Source organism: Pan troglodytes, chromosome 12 (assembly GCF_028858775.2).
Source record: "Pan troglodytes isolate AG18354 chromosome 12, NHGRI_mPanTro3-v2.0_pri, whole genome shotgun sequence".
NCBI lineage: Eukaryota > Metazoa > Chordata > Mammalia > Primates > Hominidae > Pan > Pan troglodytes.
In genome coordinates this window covers 34883281-34901347 of record NC_072410.2, presented here as the reverse complement: position 1 = coordinate 34901347, position 18067 = coordinate 34883281, and the positions used below count along the sequence as shown (strand labels likewise).

The window sequence follows — 18067 nt, the reverse complement described above, 5'->3', positions numbered from 1 at the left end:
CTGTGGAAGCAAAACAATCAAGAAATATATTTCTTAAGTATTATTTATTTATTTATTTTTAAATTTTATTATTATTATGCTTTAAGTTTTAGGGTACATGTGCACAACGTGCAGGTTTGTTAAAATGTAACTCAATAATCATGGCAAATATTTTTATATATAAAAGGTGATTAACATGAAGCCTCTGATGTTTCAAATATTTTGGTTAGATTTGTTTTATGGGAATCTAATTACACATTAGGTATTTGGAGTGTAATGTATACATTTTTTGCATAAATGAATGAAGAGATGGCAGGAGGGCTAAAGTTGAGAATCCAGGAAATGGAAAAACACCAGAAGCCTGCATGACTGGACAACGTGAGTATTTTTGTTAACTATGCTTCTGTATGTAGATATCTGAACTAATGAACTGAGAATACACCCTTCAAGCAGAAGTGAATGATACATTTTAATGAAATTGATAGTTTTTAAGTTAGAGGACAAAATGAAGAACAGGAGAGCTATTGTAGTATTATAGTATAAATGGTTCTTGGGTGATTTCTTCAGGGTACACCATAGCGTTCTACCATGGGCTTTGACATATATCCTTCTGGGGTCCTATTTGGTCCTTTTGTCTGACATCACATTTTTTGGCTTCAGTTAAGAGGATCACATTGGTAGAAGTACTTTTCTGTGTTAGTTGTAGTCATGTGAAACCTAATCTCTCTCTTGAAATCTGGACTACATGTTTTATGAAACCTATATTGTGATTTCCATGTGTATATTCCTGTCATGTCTGTATGCTAACCAAAACAAGAGCAAAAGCAACCCAGAGCCTAATAGCTAACGGTTTCAAGACCAAGCATGAAGATTTCAGCTGGATACAAACACTACATAGTGGATGGTGGGCTGTGTCATATTTACGTGTACTTAATTATGTGTCCCTTTTGCTTTGTAGAATCTTCTGAGCGACCTCCTTTATCCACTGTAAACAAATATATTTTCATCTTGAATTAACAAAATGCTTTGTGATATATACATGATATATTAATCATTATGTTGTAAAACCCATTCAGCTTACCCTGAAAGAAGCAGATCCCAGTTCAAAAGTAGCCATAAGAAGGAAGGATTCACCACCTCCAGGAAAAGGTAAATTTGCCAATACAAATTTCATCTGGAAAGAAGGACATGAGTATATTGGAAATGTTCATAGTCTTCTGATTCTTACTTCTTTTCCCCCCATAAGGTAGAAGGATTTGATCTAAATGATGCTGATGCTGTTGTTAGTGTCTGTGCTTATAAAATGATATTTAGAAGAATAAGGAAAAGAAATTTTAAAAATGTGAGCTCTAGCTCAGATGCTTTTCCTTTTAGGTTGTGATAAAGATCCCAATGTGGAATTTGTATGCATGTTAGGGGTTCAAGGAGGTGAATTTTGAAACTATAAATATTTTTCAGTGCTTCAATTTCTCGTTGCAATACTGTCCTTTACCTAGAGGAAAGCTATACCTGCTGACATTACAATTGTGTTAGAACTTCAACTTCTTTATGTCAGTGTTGTCACATTGAGAACCTTTGAATCTTCACCCAATCACATGCTCTGATTACCAGCTTGAATTTCTGCATGTGTATGTGCGTGTGTGCTTTCGTTTGTGAGTTTCGGTGTGTGTGATACCTCTGATTCTGGAAAATGAATAAAGTCATTAATCATTTTTTGGTGACTCTTTGGTAGATACAGGGTTTTAAAGCAATGATTCTGAGCTGTTTTAACTTTAGAATCTTTTATACTACTACAATTCATTGCCTACAGGTAACCAACAACCTGAATTAATGTTGGTTTGTTTGTTTTGTATTATACCTTAAGTTCTGGGATATATGTGAAGAACATGCAGGTTTTTTACATAGGCACACATGTGCCATGGTGGTTTACTGTACCCATCAACCCATCAGCTACATTAGGTATTTCTACTAATGCTATCCCTCCCCTAGGACCCCACCCCCCTGACAGGCCCCGGTATGTGTTGTTCCCCTCCCTGTGTCCCTACGTTCTCATTGTTCAACTTCCACTTACGAGTGAGAAAATGTGGTGGTTGGTTTTCTTTTCCTGTGTTAGTTTGCTGAGAATGATGGTTTCAGGCTTCATCCATGTTTTTGCAAAGTACATGAACTCATTCTTTTTTATGGCTGCATAGTATTCCATGATGTGTATATGCCACATTTTCTTTATCCCGTCTATCTCTGATGGGCATTTGAGTTGGTTCCAAGTCTTTGCTATTGTGAATACTGCTGCAGTAGACATACATGTGCATGTGTCTTTATAGTAGAATGATTTTTAGTCTTTGGGGTATGTACTCAATAATGGGATTGCTGGGTCAAATGGTATTTCTGGTTCTAGATCCTTGAAGAATCACCACACTGTCTTCTACAATGATTGAAATAATTGACACTCCCACCAACAATATAAAAGTGTTCCTATTTCTCCACATCCTCTCCAGCATCTGTTGTTTCCTGACTTTTTAACGATCACCATTCTAACTGGCGTGAGATGGTATCTCATTGTGGTTTTGATTTGCATTTCTCTAATGATCAGTGATGATGAGCCTTTTTTTCATATATTTACTGGCTGAATAAATGTCTTCTTTTGAGCATATCCTTCACCCACTTTTTGATGAGGTTGTTTGTTCTTTTCTTGTAAGTTTGTTTAAGTCTCTTTTAGATTCTGGATATTAGCCTTTTGTCAGATGGAGAGATTGCAAACATTTTCTCCTGTTCTGTAGGTTGCCTGTTCACTCTGATCGTAGTATTGGAAGTTCTGGCCAGGGCAATCAGACAAGAGGAAAAAATAAAGGGTATTCAAATAGGAAGAAAGGAAGTCAAATTGTCTCTGCAGATGACATGATTGTATATTTAGGAAACCAAATCGTCTCAGCCCCAAATCTCCTTCAGCTGATAAGCAACATCAGCAAAGTCTCAAGATACAAAATCAGTGTGCAAAAATCACAAGCATTCCTATACACCGATAAAAGACAAACAGCCAAATCATGAGTGAATGCCCATTCACAATTGCTACAAAGAGAATAAAATACCTAGGAATACAACTCACAAAGGATGGGAAAGACTTCTTCAAGGAGAATGACAAACCACTGCTCAAGGATATAAGAGAGGACACAAACAAATGGAAAAACATTCCATGCTCATGGATAGGAAGAATCAATATCACGAAAATGGCCATACTGCCCAAAGTAATTTATAGGTTCAGTGCTATAGACTACCATTGACTTTCTTCACAGAATTAGAAAAAACTACTGGAAATTTCATATGCAACCAAAAAAGAGCCCATATAGCCAAGACAATCCTAAGCAAAAAGAACAGAGCTGGAGGCATCACGCTACCTGACTTCAAACTATACTACAAGGCTATAGTAATGAAAACAGCATGGTACGGGTACCAAAACAGGGATATAGACCAATGGAACAGAACAGAGGCCTCAGAAGTAACACCATACATCTACAACCATATGATCTTTGACAAACCTGACAAAAAACAATCAATGGGGATAAGATTACCTATTTACTAAATGGTGTTGGGAAAACTGGCTAGCCTTATGCGGGAAACTGAAACTGGACCCTTTCCTTACACCTTATACAAAAATTAACTCAAGATAAATTAAAGACTTAAACGTTTAAGTAAGATCTAAAACCATAATAACCCTAGAAGAAAACCTAGGCAATACCATTCAGGACATTGGCATGGGCAAAGACTTCATGACTAAAACACCAAAAGCAGTGGCAACAAAAGCCAGAATTGACAAATGGGATCTAATTAAACTAAGGAACTTGTGCAGTTTTATTTGGGAGTGTGCATGAGGTACCTCTGAGTTTTAAAAATGAAGAAAGTAAGTGGTCATGCTTTCCTGACTCTTTGGTAGACACAGCCTTTTAAGACGGTGATTCTGAGCTGTTATGGTTTTGGGTTTTCTATAATACTAAAGCTTACTGCCGACATGTAACCAAAAGCTTGAATTAATTAAAAAAAATTACCCAAATGCATGTTAAAAACCTCTTACAACATATGTGCACATTCATAGATAACATGTAGAACTCGATTTTGTGTGTTAAAAACTTGTAGAAAAGTTCAGGCAGTGCACTTAATGAATAAAACTTGGTCTTTGTAAAATCAGTGATATATATTTCAGATCTATCCACATTGACCCAGTGAGGTATTTCTTGATTTATTGTATGATCTCATGATATGCCATATGATGATTACAGCATATTATGCTCTCTTCATGCTGATACCATATGGACTTAAATATGATGACATACCAACATGGATATGCTTACGTGGTTGCTTTTATTGATTTGTACTATATTAGAAATCAAACAGAAGTATTGGAAATCCTAGCAAACATAGCTGTATCTCTCCCATGGCTGTGTTGATTGCAGCTGTTTCCCCCTTAAAGCATGTCTTTTTGACATGTTCTGACTCTGAGAAAATCCAGTGTGTGCTTTTCAGAGAATAACGGTAAGGAGAGGAAATGGCCAATGGTCAAAGTGTTACTTGTCCTCTCGGCTCCCCTTCATGAATGTTAAACTCTAAACTACTCAGATCACAATTTAGAACCCCTTTGTTGATCCCTATAGAGTGTTCCCGGATGTGAAATGACAAATAGACCTTTGATGAAGAAACACCCTGTAAAGCCATATTGCTCTGGTTTTTGTGTGTGAATGTGTGTGTGTGTGTGTATTTTTTTCTCTCCTGAAAACTGTAAATGGAGGAATTTTCATTACAAATGAAAATGTTTCTGTTCCATATTTATTTCCTGTCTAATGTACTTTGCTCTTCTTGGATCTAGTAAGGATCTCAGCTTGTCTTATTTATACCTGCAAAAAATTATGTCAATGCATCATTTTTCATGTCAATTACTGACATATTTTCAAGTCTTCACAAGTTATTTCTGAAGATTTTGGTGCATCAAGGAGAGACTGTCATTGCAGTTAAAGAAGTTTTTAAATAGGTTATATTCAATAAAATTTCAGAGCTTGTTTCTCTGGAAAGCATAGACATAGTGGTGTTATGGGTAGTTAAACATAAAATAGCTCCACAAAGTGTTGTGTATATAAAAGTGTTCATATCCTGGAAAATTCTAATTTACTGCTCAGTACTGTCTCCTGGAGAGGAAAATAGGTAAGATAGGCTGCTAAGCCTATGATAATAACTCATAATATAAGGTGAAAGCATAGAGACAAAATGAGAGATGATAGATACTCAAACCGATGTGAGTGAAGAACAGCTGTGAAACAGTGTCTATGGGAGAGAGGAGACCATGGGGCTGCTTTTGTGAAGAAGGAATTTGTACACGTTAGTCAAGTGTCTGACACATTTAACATTTTAATAAAGCAAAACCTTATCTTCACATGTGTCAGAATGGGATTGTACAGATGTCACAATACGGTGGTGCAGAAAATAATGAAGAAATGAATGTGGAGGTCAAAGAATCAAGTCCACCAATATGGATATTAGATTTATGAACGAAAAAGAGTGTATGTCAAATTGGGCGGGTGTAAACAAAGAAAGCAGCTAGCTAGGTAATTTGGAAGTTTCTGATGAGGAGACTTGTGGGAAGTCACTTAATGGAAAGCAGAAGTTAGAAGGATGAGGGTGACCCACAGGGTCTCATTTCTCCTCCCTAGAAGTTTTGCACATCAGTGATACATGCTTCGTTCACATCGGTTAGCATATTGGGATACAGCTTAATCTAGAAAAAGTGTTTTTTTTTTTGAAAGCTGTGTTTGCTGAGGTAGTTATTTCGTAAAAGAACCTGAGAGACCCCTATGGTATATCATATGAAATTAGATTTAGAAAAAAGGAATAAAGAATGCATTTTTAGAGTACTAAACAGATAACTGCCAATAATCATGACAATCATGACATATATATATATATATATATATATATATATATGCATTATGTCATATTGGTTGGTTATTTATAAGGAAAGAAGTCTCTAGTGATTTAGAAACTTTGTTTAGTTTATTTTCATAGGAATCTGATTACACATTATTTCATTGACGTGTATGTTTTTGCAAAAGTGGACGAAGAGACAGTGAGAAGGCCAAACTGCTGAATCCAGGAAATGTAAAAACATCAGGAGTCTTCATGAGTATAAAGAAAATGATTTTTTAAATTATGACTCTAAGATTAAGTGAACTCACTTCAGATGCATTTAGAATATTTGCGTAAAGGATGATTTGATTTTTGGCTGCTCCAGGAATTACTGGAAGCAGGAAAGAGTGATAGAATTGGGATAAACCACAGTGACTCATTACTCCTCTTTGTTACTATTGGGCACCAGAGGTATATGTTTTGTTGATATTAGTTATTCAAATGAGATAAACGTGAATATGCATACATTGGCTCTGTTTTTCAAGGAGCTAACTATTGGATAAAATAGCAATTTAATAAAAATTCTCTAGAGAATAACATGATACTTCAACCAGACTATTTTAGAAGTGAAAATAATGTTGAATTCTTTACTTGACTCCCAAATGGTTATTTTCAATGAATATTGGAGTGATTTCCAGATGTAAAAGCTTATTCGTATCTAATGCTTGTAGCAACTTTATTTTGTATAAGTATGTCAAATTTGGTAATTTATTATACTTTTTGATGAAGTTTATATATTCTACCTTGTTGCCATGAGTGGATGAAGAAACTTTCGGAAGGCTAAACTAGAAGATACAAGAGATGTAGGCACATTATTACACCATATGGGTGTGAGAAATAATGAATATTACATACTAGAATTCACCAAACATATATCCAAACTGATTAAGTTAGGACACTTCCACTGAAGAGATGTGAAGTGTACATTCAACTAAAGTGTCATTATATTTGTGTACCTTCTCACTGATCGATCAAGTTAAAGAGCATGATGAATGTTTGCAGTAAAATGTTCCAAATCATTCTGATATCTTGCATGAAAGACATGCAGGTGCATGTATCACCTGCTTTGACGATTCCCAGGTGTATGAGTTGGACTCTGATTTTAGACATATGGAGCAAGTCATATCACATTTGATATTGCCAGTGTATATTTCTTGAAGCCTGTATTCCTATTTTCTTCAGTGTATTTCCTTCATGTTTAGTCCCAAGAAACAAAGTGTAAAATATCAAAGCCTACAGAAATACAGGAAGGAGGATATAACTTGATGCTAACATGCTATCTATGCATTAATGTATGGATAACATTATCATGTGTACATATGATTGATTATGTATCCCTTTTGCTTTTCAGTGTCTTCTCAGAAACAACCAGCTGAGAAGGTAATTAAAGTCTCATATGTTGAACTATTAACTGTATAGTCTATGAAACCTACTTCATGTATTGATTATTTTCTTTCAAATCCCATTCAGGCTGCAAGTGACGAGAAAGATTCTGTTTCGAATATAGCCACAGAAATAAAGGAGGGACCAATATCTGGGACAGGTAATTTTGCAAAACACATCTAATGTCATGTTCAATCAAGATAGAAGAGAACTTCCCTTCCCCAAATAAATCAGTGGGGAGTTCATCTAAGCTGCACGTTCTGATTCAGCACACCTGAGATTCTTCATTTGTAGTGAGTTCTCAGGTGACCCTGATGCTGCTGGTCCTTGGCCGTGATCTGAGTAGTAAGATTATAGACTTCCCTACATTGAAATTGGGAAGAAGAACCACTGGAGAGCAGGTCAACACATACCAGGCTCAGGGAGCAGCATAATTTTGCTTTAATTTTACAGCATGTTTCCATCAAGAGGGGAAAGAGAACGAGATGAAGTAATAGATATTATAGGCATCATATCGTATTGTTTTAAACAGAGGGAAAAGTGATCCTAACAACTCCATAAACACTGTAGAATGAGAACTAAGAAGACCACTGATGTAGCACTTATTCTCCTCAAGGAAGAGGGATTGTGAGGCAGGAAGGAGGAAAAAGAAGAAGGTATTTATGTAATTTTGGGGTTTCTGCTGAGGAAACCTGAGTGAACTCATTTCAGATGCATTTGGAATATTTGCATAAAAGAAGATTTGATTCTGGCTGCTCCAAGAACTACTGGAAGCAGGAAACAACGCTAGAATTGGGATAAACCACAGTGACCCATTACTCCTCTTTGTTACCATTAGGCATCAGAGATACATGTTTTGTTGTCTTTAGTTATAAAAATGAGATAAACTTGAATATGAATACATTGGCTTCCTTGTTCAAGGAGCTAACTCTCAGATAAAATAGCTATTTAATGAAACTTCTTTAGAGAATAACATGATACTCCCAACAAGACTATTTTAGAAACAAAAATGATGTTGAAATCTAATTAACTCCTAAAGTGGTCATTTTCAATGAATATTGGAGTGATTTCTGAACGTAAAACTTACTAACATCTAATGCTTGTAGCAGTTCTACTTTGTAGAAGTTTGTTAACATTGGTAATTGATGATATTTTTATTGAGGCTAATATATTATCGTTTGTTGCCATGAGTGGATGAAGAAACTTTCAGAAGGCTAAACTAGTGGATACAAGAAACTTAGGCAAATTATTACACCACATGGGTGTGAGAAATAATGAATATTATCTACTAGATTTCAGGAAACATATATCCAAGGCGATCAATTTAGGACACTTCCACTGAAGAGACATGAAGCGACATTTAACTGAATTGTCATAGTAATTCTGTACCTTCTAGTTATTGGGCAAGTTAAAGGGCATGATGAATGTTTGTAGTATAATGGTGTAAATCCTTCTGATTTCTTGCAAGAAAGACATGCAGGATCATGTACCACCTGCTTTGACATTGATTCTCAGGTGTGTGAGTTACTCCTCTGATTTGTCCTCATCACTCGGCATATCCACATTGATATTGACACGGTTTTATTTTAGTTTTAGATGTATCACAAATCATACCACGTTTGAAATTGTAGCGGTATATTTTGTGAAGCCTGTATTCCTTTTTTTTCAGTGTATTTCTGTCGTGTTCCAGTCTCCAGACAAAAGGTAGAAAACATCAAAGCCTACACTAGTACAGGCAGGAAGATACAGCTTGATGCTAACACTGCATGAATGTTTGAATAAATTTATCATATGCACATATGAGTGATTATGTATCCCTTTTGCTTTTCAGTGTCTTCTCAGAAACAACCAGCTGAGAGGGTAATTAAAGTCTCATTTATACGTTGAACTAGTAACTGTATAGTCTATGAAACCTACTTTATTTATTGATTATTTTTTTTCAAATCCCATTCAGGCTGCAAGTGACGAGAAAGATTCTGTTTCGAATATAGCCACAGAAATAAAGGATGGACAACAATCTGGGAGACATAATTTTGCAAAGCACATTTAATGTCATGTTCAGCCAAGATAGAAAAGAACTTCTCTTCCCCGAATAAATCAGCGGGGGACTCTTTGAAGCTGCACATTCTGATTCAGTAGGCCTGAGATTCTTCATTTGTAGTAAGTTCTCAGGTGACACTGATGCTGCTGGTCTTCGACATGAACTTTGCAGTAAGATTATAGACTTCCACACATTGAAATTGGGAAGAAGAAAGGTTGGAGAGCCATTAAAGACATAAGGAGTCAGGGGACAGCATAATTTTGCTTTAATTCTACAGCATGTTTTCACCAAGGGTGGAAGGAGAAAGAGATGAAGTATAGATTTTACAGACGTCACATCGTATTGCTAAAAACAGATGGGAGAAATGATTGTAAAAACCCATAAATGCTGTAGAACAAGAACTAAGGAGACCATTGATGTAGCAATGACTTTCCTCAAGGAAGAGGATTGTCAGGCAGGAAGGAGGGAAAATAAGAAGTTATTTATGTAATTTTGGGATTTCTTCTAAGGAAACCTGAGTTCAGTTGCATATTCGAACATTTTCCTAAAAGAAGCTTTGATTTTGGCTGCTTTAGGAACCAGTGGAAGCAGGAAGGAGTACTAGAACTGGGACAAGTCACAGTGACTCATTACTCCTCTTTGTTACTGTTGGGCATCAGAGATATACATTTTGTTTATATTAGTTATTCAAATGAGATAAACATGAATATGCATATATTGGCTTTGCTTTTCAATTAGCTAACTTTTGGATAAAAATAGCAATTTAATGAAAATGCTTTAGAGAATAACATGATATTTTAAACCAGACTATTTTAGGAAGAAAATAATGGTGAATTCATTAATTGACTTTTAAAATTCTTATTTCCAATGAATATTGGAGTGATTTCCAAATGTAAAAGGTTATTCATATCTAATGCTTGTAGCAACTTTATTTTGTATAAGTATGTCAAATTTAATCATTTATTATACTTTTTGATAAGGTTTATGTATTATACTTTGTTGCCATGAGTGGATGAAGAAACTTTCTGTAGCCTAAACTAGAGGGCACAACAAATGTAGGCACATTATTACACCACATGGGTTTGAGAAATAAAGAATATTATATACAGGATTATCCCAACCTATATCCAAGCTGATGAAGCTGGGACACTTCCACTGAGGACTTGTGAAGTGTACATTCTACTAAAGTGTCATTGTCATTGTGTACCTGCTCAATTACCAGGCAAGTTAAAGAGCATGATGAATACTTGCAGTATAATGGTATAAATCCTTCTGATGTCTTGCATGAAAAACATGCAGTAGCATTTACTACCTTCTTTGACATTGATTCCTGGGTGTGTGAGTTGCTCCTCTGATTTTAGATCACATTTCTTTTCATCATTTGGCATATCCACATTGATATTGACACTTTTTATTTCAGTAATACACACATGACGCATAATACCTCTTTGTAATTTCTGACTGTATATTTTCTGGAAGCCTGTATTCCTGTTTTCTTCAGTGTATTTCCTCATGTTCCTGTCCCAAAGACACAAACTATAAAACATCAAATCCTACACTAGTACAGGCAGGAGGATACAGCTTGATGCTAACACTGCATGAATGTATGGATAACTTTATCATATTTACATATGATGGATTATGTATTTCTTTTGCTTTTCAGTGTCTTCTCAGAAACAATCGGCCTGGAAGGTAGTTACTCTTTCATTTATATTTTGAATTATTTATTGCATAGCATATGAAATATATATTATGTTGACTATTTTGCTTCTCTTTCCATTCAGGTTATATTTAAAAAGAAAGTTTCTCTTTTGAATATTGCCACAAGAATAGTGGGTGGTCGGAAATCTGGAACAGGTAATTTGGCAATACACATTTAACGCCATGTGCACTCAAGACAGAAGAGAACGTCCCACCCCTGAATAGATCAGTGAGGTGTCATTGAAAATGCACTTTCTGATTCAGCAGGCCTGAGATTGTGCATTTCTAGTAAGTTCTCAGGTGATGCTGATGCTGTTGGTCCTTGGCCATGATCTTAGTAACAAGCTTATAGACTTCCCTACATTGAATTTGGATAGAAGAACCACTGGAAAACAGTTCAAGACATAAAAGGTTCGGGGGACAGCATAATTTTGCTCTTATTTCAGAGCATGTTTCTATGCAAAGGGGAAGGAGAAAGAGAAAAAAGTAATAGAAATTATAGATGTCAGATGGTACTGCTAAAACCAGAGGGAGGAAGTTGTCATAATAATCCATAAACACTGGAGAATGAGGAGCAAGGTGACCACTGATGTAGTAATTATTTTCATCAAGAAAGAGGGATTACAAGGCAAGAAAGAGAGGTTATTTAGGTAATTTTGGGGTTACTGCTGAGGAAACCTGAGTGAACTCACTTCAGATGCATTTAGAGTATTTGCATACCAGAAGATCTGATTTCTGGCTGCTCCAATGACTACTGGAATCAGGGAGTGCTAGAGTTGGGACAAACCACAGTGCCTCATTATTCATGTTTATTACTATCAGACATCAGACATATATTTTTATTAGTTATTCAAATGAGTTGAAATTTAATATGAATATATTAGCTTTTTTCCAAAATGCTGGCTGTTTTGTTAAAATAGCTATTTAATGAAAATTCTTTATAGTAAAGTGATATTCCAGACAGACAAAAATAATGTTGAATGCATTAATTGAATCCTAAAATGGTTATTTTCAATGAATATTGGACTGATTTCCAAATGTATAAGTTTATTAATATCTAATGCCTGGAGCAATTCCATTTTGTATAAGCATGTATAATTTATTATACTTTGTGATGCGGTTTATATATTATACCTTCTTGCCATTAGTGGATGAAGAAACTTTCTGAAGGCTAAACTAGGGGATATAAGAAACGTAGGCAGATTATTACACTACATGGGCATGATAAATAATGAATATTAACTACTAGGATTCACCAAACATATATCCAAGCAGATCAATTCAGGACACTTACACTGAAGAGACATGAAGTGTACATTCAACTGAAGTGTCATTGTAATTGTGTACCTTCTCAGTTATTGAACAAGTTAAAGAGCATGATGAATATTTGTGTTATAATGGTATAAATCCTTCTGATGTCTTGCATGAAAGTCATGCGGTCGCAGTTAGCACCAGCTTTTACACTTATTTCTAGGGTTATGATTTGCTCCTCTGATTTTAGATCACATTTCTCCTTGTTAATCAGCATATCCACATTGATATTAACACATTTTTTTAGCAATAGATGTGGTGTATAATCTCACTTTTTAACTTGTAACTGTATGTTTTTTGAAGCCTGTATTCCTATTTTCTTCATTGCATTTCTATCATGTTACTGTCCCAAAGAAACAAACTGGAAAAACATGAAACCCCACACTAATACAGGCAAGAGTATTCAGTTTGATGCTAACCCTCCATGAATGTATGGTTGGCCTTACCATATTTACATATGATTGATTATATATTTCTCTTGCTTGTTAGAGTATCCTGAGAATCTGCCCACCATGAAGGTAATTACTCTTACATTTATATTTTTAATTATTAACTGCATATCCTATACCAATATGCATCATGTGCTAATCATTTTGTTTTAAAACCCATTCAGGCTACAATTGAAAATAAAGATTCTGTTCTGAATACAGCCACCAAAATGAAGGATGCACAAACATCCACACCAGGTAAACTTTGCATTGTAGATTTAACTCTGGAAGGAAGTACATTAATCTATTTGTAATGCTCATAGTCTTTCTATTCTCAATTATTTCACTTTTTATATTTTATTTCAGGATTTCATCTAAATAATGCAGCTGTTATCATTTTTATTTATGTTTTCAAAAATGAGATTTACATGCATAAGGAAAATATATTTTTAAAACATAAGGTTTTTTCTTTTTTTTTTATTTGGAGACAGAGCTTTGCTCTTGTTGCCCAGGCTGGAGTGCAATGGCTCAGTTGTAGCTCACCACAACCTCCGCTTTCCTGGTTCAAGCAATTCTCCTGCCTCAGCCTCCCGAGTAGCTGGGATTACAGGCATGCACCACCATGCCTCGCTAATTTTGTGTTTTTAGTAGAGACAGGGTTTCTCCATGTTGGTCAGGCTGGTCTTGAACTCCCGACCTCAGGTGATCCTCTCACCTCGCCCTCCCAAAGTGCTGGGATTACAGGCGTGAACCACCGTGCCTGGCCTAAAAATATAAGGTTTTATTCAGATGTTTCTACTTTTACATTTTGATACTCTGAAGTTTCCAATTTGGAATTTCAATAGTTTTTAGCGATTTAAAGAGATCAATTTTGATACTGTAAAATATTTGTTTTGCTTTAAAAGTCAGTTCAAATTATGGCTTTTAGCTAATGAAATGTTTTATTTGGTAACATTTGTATTGTTTTAACTTTTATTGGTTTTGGTCAATTTTGTTACACTTATTATATTAAGCCAATCAGATGTTCTGATTAGCACACTGTGTGTCTGTGTGTGTGTTATTTTTTTGTTTTTAATTTTAATGAGTAAATTGTAGGTGTTTATGTTTATGGAGTAAATGAGATATTTTGATACAGGCATACAATGTGTAATAATGACATCATGGTTAATGGGTTATCCATCACCTCAAGCATTAACCATTTCTTTGTGCTTTTAATTTGTACTTCCTTAGTAATGCTAAAATGTACAAGTTATTGCTGACTGTAGTCATGTTTTTGTGCTATAAAATGCTACATTTTATTCATTGTTTCTAACTGTAGTTTGTACTTACTAAGCATCCTCATTTCCTACCACCCCCACACCCTTCCTAGACTGTGGTAATGGTGACTTTTCTCTTCATCTCCATGAGCTCTATTTTTTAAATTTCTCACACCCACAAAGGACTGACAACATGTGAAGCCTTCCTTTCTTTGCCTGGATTATTTTACTTGACATAATGTCCTCTTGTTCCATCCATGTCATTGCAAATGAGAGGATCTTATTCTTTCATATGGCTGAGCAGTATATGTATCACATTTTTAGAACCCATTTGTCTGTTGATGTACATTTAGGTTGATTCCAAATTATGGCTATTGTGAAAAGTGCTGCAATAAACATGTCCGGGCAGATTTCTCTTTTATAATACTGATTTTCTTGCTGTTGAGTAGTTACCTAGCAATGGGATTGCTGGATCATGTGGGTAGTTGTATTTTTAATTTTTTGAGGACTCTATACTGTTCTCCATAGTGACTGTACTAATTCACAATGCCACCAATGGTGTACGAGGGTTCCGCTTTCTCCACATCCTCACCAGCATTTCTTAATGCCTGCCATTTGGATAAAAGCCATTTTAACTGAGGTGAGAAGATACCTCATTGTAGCTTTGATTTGCATTTCTGTGATGATCAGTGATGTTGAGCACCTTTCCATATACCTGTTTGCCATCTGATAGCAGTTTGAAACATAACAGTGTCATTTTGCTACTATTTCTGAGCATGTTTCTAGCCAGAGGGAAAGGAACACAAATTTAGGAAATAGAAATTATACATGTAAGATACTACTGCTAAATTAAGAGGTTTTCCTCTTTATTTGTGGTGGGAATAATTTATGAGAGCTATATAGAAGTGCTGATATTAGTTAATCAAATGAAATTTATTTGAACTAAGAAACTTTGATTGATTTTACTAAGAAACCTATTTTTTTAATAAGATCACACTTCCATGAAAGTGCCTTAGAGATTGGCATGGTATATCAAATCAAACTAATTTTAGAAACAAAAAGTTATAGCATTCATTCTTTGAATAACAAAACCAAAATAATCAGTGAACATTGCACTGATTTTGAAGTATAAAATGTTATTAATAAGTGTGAAAATTTATTTTTTTCATTTTCGACAATTATTTACACCTTGAAAGCTTATTATACACTTTTTGTTTTTTTTTCTGAGATGGAGTCTCACTCTGTCTCCCAGCCTGGAGTGCAATGGCACAATCTTGGCTCACTGCAACCTCTACCTCCCGGGTTAAAGCGATTCTCCTGCCTCAGCCTCCTGAGTAGCTGGGATTATAGGCACATGACATCATGCCTGGCTAATTTTTGTATTTTCAGTAGAGATGGGGTTTCACCATGCTAGTCAGGCTGGTCTCGAACTCCTGACCTTGTGATCCACCTGCTTCAGCTTCCCAAAGTGCTGTGATTAAAGGCATGAGCCACCACACCCAGCCTATACACTATTTTTGATGTGGTTTATATATCTTCTTGCATGAGTGGATTCAGAAACTTCTTGACAGGGCCAAACTGCAGGATACAAGCAATGTAGACATAGCAGTAGCCTACCTAGGAATGAAAAAAATGAATAGTTTTATTAATTTTTATTCTACAACTGTCTATCTAAGCTGATTAATTTTAAAGTTTCTCTGATGAGAAATAAATTATATATTTATTGGAAGTGTCCTCACAATTTTGTACTTCCTAAATAATAGGAAAAATAGTTGGACATGATAAATGCTTGTAGTATAATGGTGTAATTGGATCTGAAGTATTGCATTAAAGATAGGCCATAGCATCCTCCCGTCAGCTTTGACATTACTCTCTCAGGATCATGATTTGCTATTCTTTATAAGGATCATTTTTCTTATTATCAGTCAACATGTTTACATTGGAATAGACACACTCTTCTATTTTAGTTATAGTTAGTTGAGACATAATCTCACTTCTGAAACCTTAACTACATATTTTATAAAACCTGTATTAAATAAACCCATTTATCTGAGGAAAGATAGCCAGAATCAAGGAAGACTTCACATAGCTGTCTGAGTCTTAAATTATAAAAGAAATTTGTCAGAATAGTTGAAAATATTTTAGATATAAAGAAGAGACTGCACATTGATGAAAATGTAAACAGTAGCAGTCATTTTGGAAATGATTAATAATGAACAGCAGGCTCAATGTGCTGTTATAAAGGTACTATTGTGAAGTAAAGAACAGTGTGCTGTTACTTTTTCTGTTTCTATTGGATTTTTACATTTTGTTTTATTTCCGATGGTTTTGTTCATTGATGTTGGGTGGATGAATTTATGAGTGAATCTTTGACCATGTTTGCATGGCTTGAACCTGGTGACATCTAGTGCCTCCCCAAGTGGTTTGCTGAAGTTTTGGAGGATTAAAAGCATTTCTTAAAGAAGTAAATATTATCCTAAAGATTAAGCTTCGTTTAAACACTTTTATTTTCTGGTTTTAGAAAGACTATGGCTTTTTTTTTTTTTTTGAGACGGAGTCTCGCTCTGCCGCCCAGGCTGGAGGTGCAGTGGTGAGATCTCGGCTCACTGCAAGCTCCGCCTCCCGGGTTCACGCCATTCTCCTGCCTCAGCCTCCCGACTAGCTGGGACTACAGGCGCCCGCCACCACGCCCAGCTAATTTTTTTGTATTTTTTAGTAGAGACGGGGTTTCACCTTGTTAGCCAGGATGGTCTCGATCTCCTGACCTCGTGATCCGCCCGCCTCGGCCTCCCAAAGTGCTGGGATCCACAGGCGTGAGCCACCGCCCCTGGCTGACCATGGCTTTTATCTAACTGTTCTGTGTAGCTCATTTTAACTAAATATATAATTTTTTTAGCAGAACAAGACTTAGAAATGTCATCAGAGGGAGAGCAAAAGAGGCTTGAAAAATATGAAAATAACCAGCCACAGGTATGTAAAAATTTAAAATCAAATTTCTGGTTTAATCTTGTTTTCCTTGCTTTGGTAATACAGCATATTTGAAATGAATTTACCTTTGGATTAGCCTTTTAGTATCAGTTGATTATAATTTAATATTTCATTTTAAAAACACTTAACTGGTTATAAAACTTAAAATAGTGTTGGAATCTATAGCAACTTATATCTAATCTTTAACTCAAACCCTTGGAATTGAGTTAAAAATTTCCTGATATTGTTTGCACTTCTATTTTTATAACTTCCTATTATAATAAAGAAGGTAACATCAAATATTGAATTACAACTTTAAGCAATAGAAATTATGAACAATTTAACAGTGATGACCACCGTATTGGATTCAGATTAAAGGAGTAATTATTGCTAGTGGTTCAAACTTTGCAGTTTTTTTATTGCCAGTCATTAATACCAAGGTTAAGAATTTATTTTCCCTTTTGATCTCTGACTTCAGTTTCTATGTTCAGGGAGAGAATGGGTCATAAAATCAACCCAACTGGCTATCAAGAGAATTATACCTTGCAGAATGGCACCTTTGGTATTAGCGTACAAACAATAACTGCCTAATATACAAAAACTGGAAGCATTCCCTTTGAAAGTGGGCACAAGACAGGGATGCCCTCTCTCACCACTCCTATTCAACATAGTGTTGGAAGTTCTGGCCAGGGCAATTAGGCAGGAGAAGGAAATAAAGGGTATTCAATTAGGAAAAGAGGAAGTCAAATTGTCCCTGTTTGCAGATGACATGATTGTATATCTAGAAAACCCCATTGTCTCAGCCCAAAATCTCCTTAAGCTGATAAGCAACTTCAGCAAAGTCTCAGGATACAAAATCAATGTACAAAAATCACAGGCATTCTTATACACCAATAACAGACAAACAGAGAGCCAAATCATGAGTGAACCCTCATTCACAATCGCTTCAAAGAAAATAAAATACCTAGGAATCCAACTTACAAGGGATGTGAAGGACCTCTTCAAGGAGAACTACAAACCACTGCTCAAGGAAGTAAAAGAGGATACAAACAAAT

The 18067-nt window shown here is 35.5% G+C and overlaps 1 protein-coding gene across 1 annotated transcript in view; it reads left to right on the top strand.

The window, feature by feature from the left end:
• The window catches only part of LOC104005067 (ankyrin repeat domain-containing protein 36B-like), a 48977-nt gene that overhangs the window by 9561 nt on the left and 21349 nt on the right, over positions 1 to 18067 (top strand). Inside the window, 10 exon segments of the mRNA XM_054678579.2 lie at positions 1056 to 1128; positions 7277 to 7305; positions 7396 to 7468; positions 9140 to 9168; positions 9263 to 9332; positions 11010 to 11041; positions 11134 to 11206; positions 12851 to 12879; positions 12975 to 13047; positions 16942 to 17015. Of these exon segments, the coding sequence (XP_054534554.2) occupies positions 1056 to 1128; positions 7277 to 7305; positions 7396 to 7468; positions 9140 to 9168; positions 9263 to 9332; positions 11010 to 11041; positions 11134 to 11206; positions 12851 to 12879; positions 12975 to 13047; positions 16942 to 17015 (555 nt within the window).